General features: G+C 45.8%; 1 protein-coding gene across 1 annotated transcript in view; it reads right to left on the bottom strand.

The window, feature by feature from the left end:
• The window catches only part of PAK6 (p21 protein (Cdc42/Rac)-activated kinase 6), a 71343-nt gene that overhangs the window by 8946 nt on the left and 59713 nt on the right, over positions 1-2684 (bottom strand). Inside the window, exons 8-9 of the mRNA XM_015422185.1 lie at positions 1476-1602; positions 984-1109 (exon numbers count right to left, since the gene is read on the bottom strand). Coding sequence (XP_015277671.1) covers positions 984-1109; positions 1476-1602 — 253 coding nt within the window. The remainder of the gene's footprint in view (positions 1-983; positions 1110-1475; positions 1603-2684) is intronic.

The following is a 2684-nucleotide window of genomic DNA, read 5'->3' as shown; positions in this document are numbered from 1 at the left end:
GGAGACACAGGAGAAGTGGGTCCACTTTCTTCCTGGTTAGTTGGCAAAACTCAGCAGCCACACTCAGCAAATCCTCCAAGACACCCCCCCCCCTTGGCAAATTTTACTCCAGGGTCCATTTTGCCCTCAGAGGTCCACAAAGCCTCTCAGGTTCTTTGTTCTGCAGCTCTTCCACAATCCAGGGAGATGATCCCTGATTTTTCTACTGAATTAGAAACCTCCATACACATTTATCACAGGTAAGTTTTTGACCCTTGCGCCCAGTAAGCAGAGTTGCAAACTCCGGGTTGGGACATTCCTGGAGATTTGGGGGTGGAGCTTGGACAGGACAGGGCTTTGCAACCTTAAATAAACTGGGTCTGTGTGAAAAAAATGTCTTGTCAATTTCAACATCGGGAAATGGAAGGTGCTTGCTGGATGCTACTGCACAGCTGTGATAGGGCAATTGTGTAATTAAAAAAAAAATTGGACACCCCCCACACGTCTCAAATGATGTTCCCACCTAATTTTAAAAAGTACATTTTTTAAAATTGTAGCTGCAGAATAAATACACCAGAGGGAAAAGAATGGTAGGCTGGCACAGAATCCGAATTCCGAAGTCAAGACTAAAGGCTTACTGCTCTAAAAATCTGCAGTAAGATGTGTCTGTGTAATGGGCCTATATGATCACTTCTGATGACAACCAAACTTTTTAGATGTAATGATGGTTTATACCCATGTCAACACTTGAGTGAGGTAGAATTGTAGGGGAGCCGGAATAGTTCTGAAGATCACATAATCCGGTTCTTGCTTCCATAGACAAATATGGCTTCCTCTGCTCGGATCTCATATCTCTCAGGTAATAAAACCATGATGCAAGATACTGGACCATGCCATGCCAAATGTATCTATCTAGGCAAAGGAATGGGCTACAAAGGTTGGCTCCAGAAGATGTGCCCTCTGTTGATTTACTGTCCTTTCTGTAATTCAAGGTCCATACTTACCTCTGTGGTATATGGAGACCTTGCAATAACCTCAGGAGCCATCCAATAAGGTGTGCCTACTAAGGACTTCCTTTTTGGTACATCCTTACTGATTTGAGCACAGAAGCCAAAATCGGAGAGTTTCACCTACGTGAAGGAGGAAAACAGCAATCACTCGACATCCTAAACAAAAGTTAAGAAAATGACGTCAAGGAGGGGAGAAAAGACATTAAAATATATGGAGATGAACCAGAATGCAGGAGCAGAAAGTGAAAAATGATGCTATCCTGTACCATCAGAACATTTAGCTCACTACAGTCTACTTTGACTGGCAGCAAGTCCCAAAGACAGAAATCTTTCCTAGACCTGCTACCTGAGTTTTTTGTGGTCAGAGATTTCTTTAGGCATGTGAAAGATGCACCCCACCACTGAGCTCTGGTCCCTTCTCTAATTTAAGTGCTCTGGAAAACCTGAAAGAGAATTACAGGGAGAGACCAAAGCTGCAGAAATTACCCTTCCATCAAGGGTCAGGAGAATAGAGTCGCTCTTGATGTCTCTGTGAATCACACCTTGGGAATGCAGGTAGGCAAGTGCCTGCAGCACTGACTCACACACGGTAGCAATTTGCTCTTCATTCAACCTGGAAGAGAACAGCAAACAAGCCAAAAATTGTGAGCAGGAGTGTTTTCTTTCATAGGATACAAAGAAATTACGAATACACTTGTGTTACAGCAAGAGATTGAAGGCAAGCTCCTACTCCATTTCCCATCGCTGGATTTGCTAAACAGAGGATGTGCTGACAGCCATTCACTTAGAGCACCAAGGTAAAGGTAAAGGTTCCCTTGCTCGAAAGCCAGTCGAATCCGACTCTAGGGTTGCGGTGCTCATCTCCGTTTCAAAGCCGAAGAACCAGTGCTGTCCGAAGACGTTTCCGTGGTCATGTGGCCGGCATGACTAAACACCAAGGCGCACGGAACGCTGTTACCTTCCCACCGAAGTGGTACCTATTTATCTACTTGGAATTTCTTGCTTTCGAACTGCTAGGTTGGCAGGAGCTGGAACTAGAGATGGGAGCTCACTCCGTCATGCGGCACACTCAGATATCACAGTGTTTGTTTTTTTACCCTAGAAAATAGCTATGGGAAGGATAGGGGCAGAATCAAAGCTGTAGTGCTCAGTATATGGGGTTATTTCTCCCCCCTCCCGGCACCATTTTCCAAATGGGACCCCTCCACCCACATGTGCAATTAACCCTGGTAAGGAAACAATACTTGGCTGAGCTAAAACCACAGTCTTTGGCTGCTACAACATACATGACAGATTTGAAGTGTCGTATTTCTATCCCCTCTTACCTACCAGGAGGTCAGGTGGCATACATCATTCTCCCATCCTCCATTTTGTCCTCACAACAGCCCTGTAAGGCACTTTAGGCTGAGAAAAATGCCTGGTATGAACAATGTTCCCTCTAAGCTGTGAAGTCTTGTGAGCAAAAACTCTACTTTGTGAGCTACTGACATTAAAGTTGTGAGCAAGCAACTTAGCTACTGCATAAATTAGTTTGCTCTGGAGCTAGGCTTACCAAGTTCCGGTGGGGGATTTGTATTTCTTGGCAGGAGCCTTGCCACGGGGACGGCTGCATGCGCTGCACCCGCCGTCGCCAGGATGTGACGCTCCGCGTCGCTCTGGCAACGGGACTCCAAACAGCCCCGTTGCCAGAGCGAC

Source organism: Gekko japonicus, unplaced genomic scaffold, assembly GCF_001447785.1.
Source record: "Gekko japonicus isolate JY-2015 unplaced genomic scaffold, Gekko_japonicus_V1.1 scaffold394, whole genome shotgun sequence".
Lineage (NCBI taxonomy): Eukaryota > Metazoa > Chordata > Lepidosauria > Squamata > Gekkonidae > Gekko > Gekko japonicus.
This window is presented reverse-complemented; position numbering and strand designations above follow the sequence as displayed.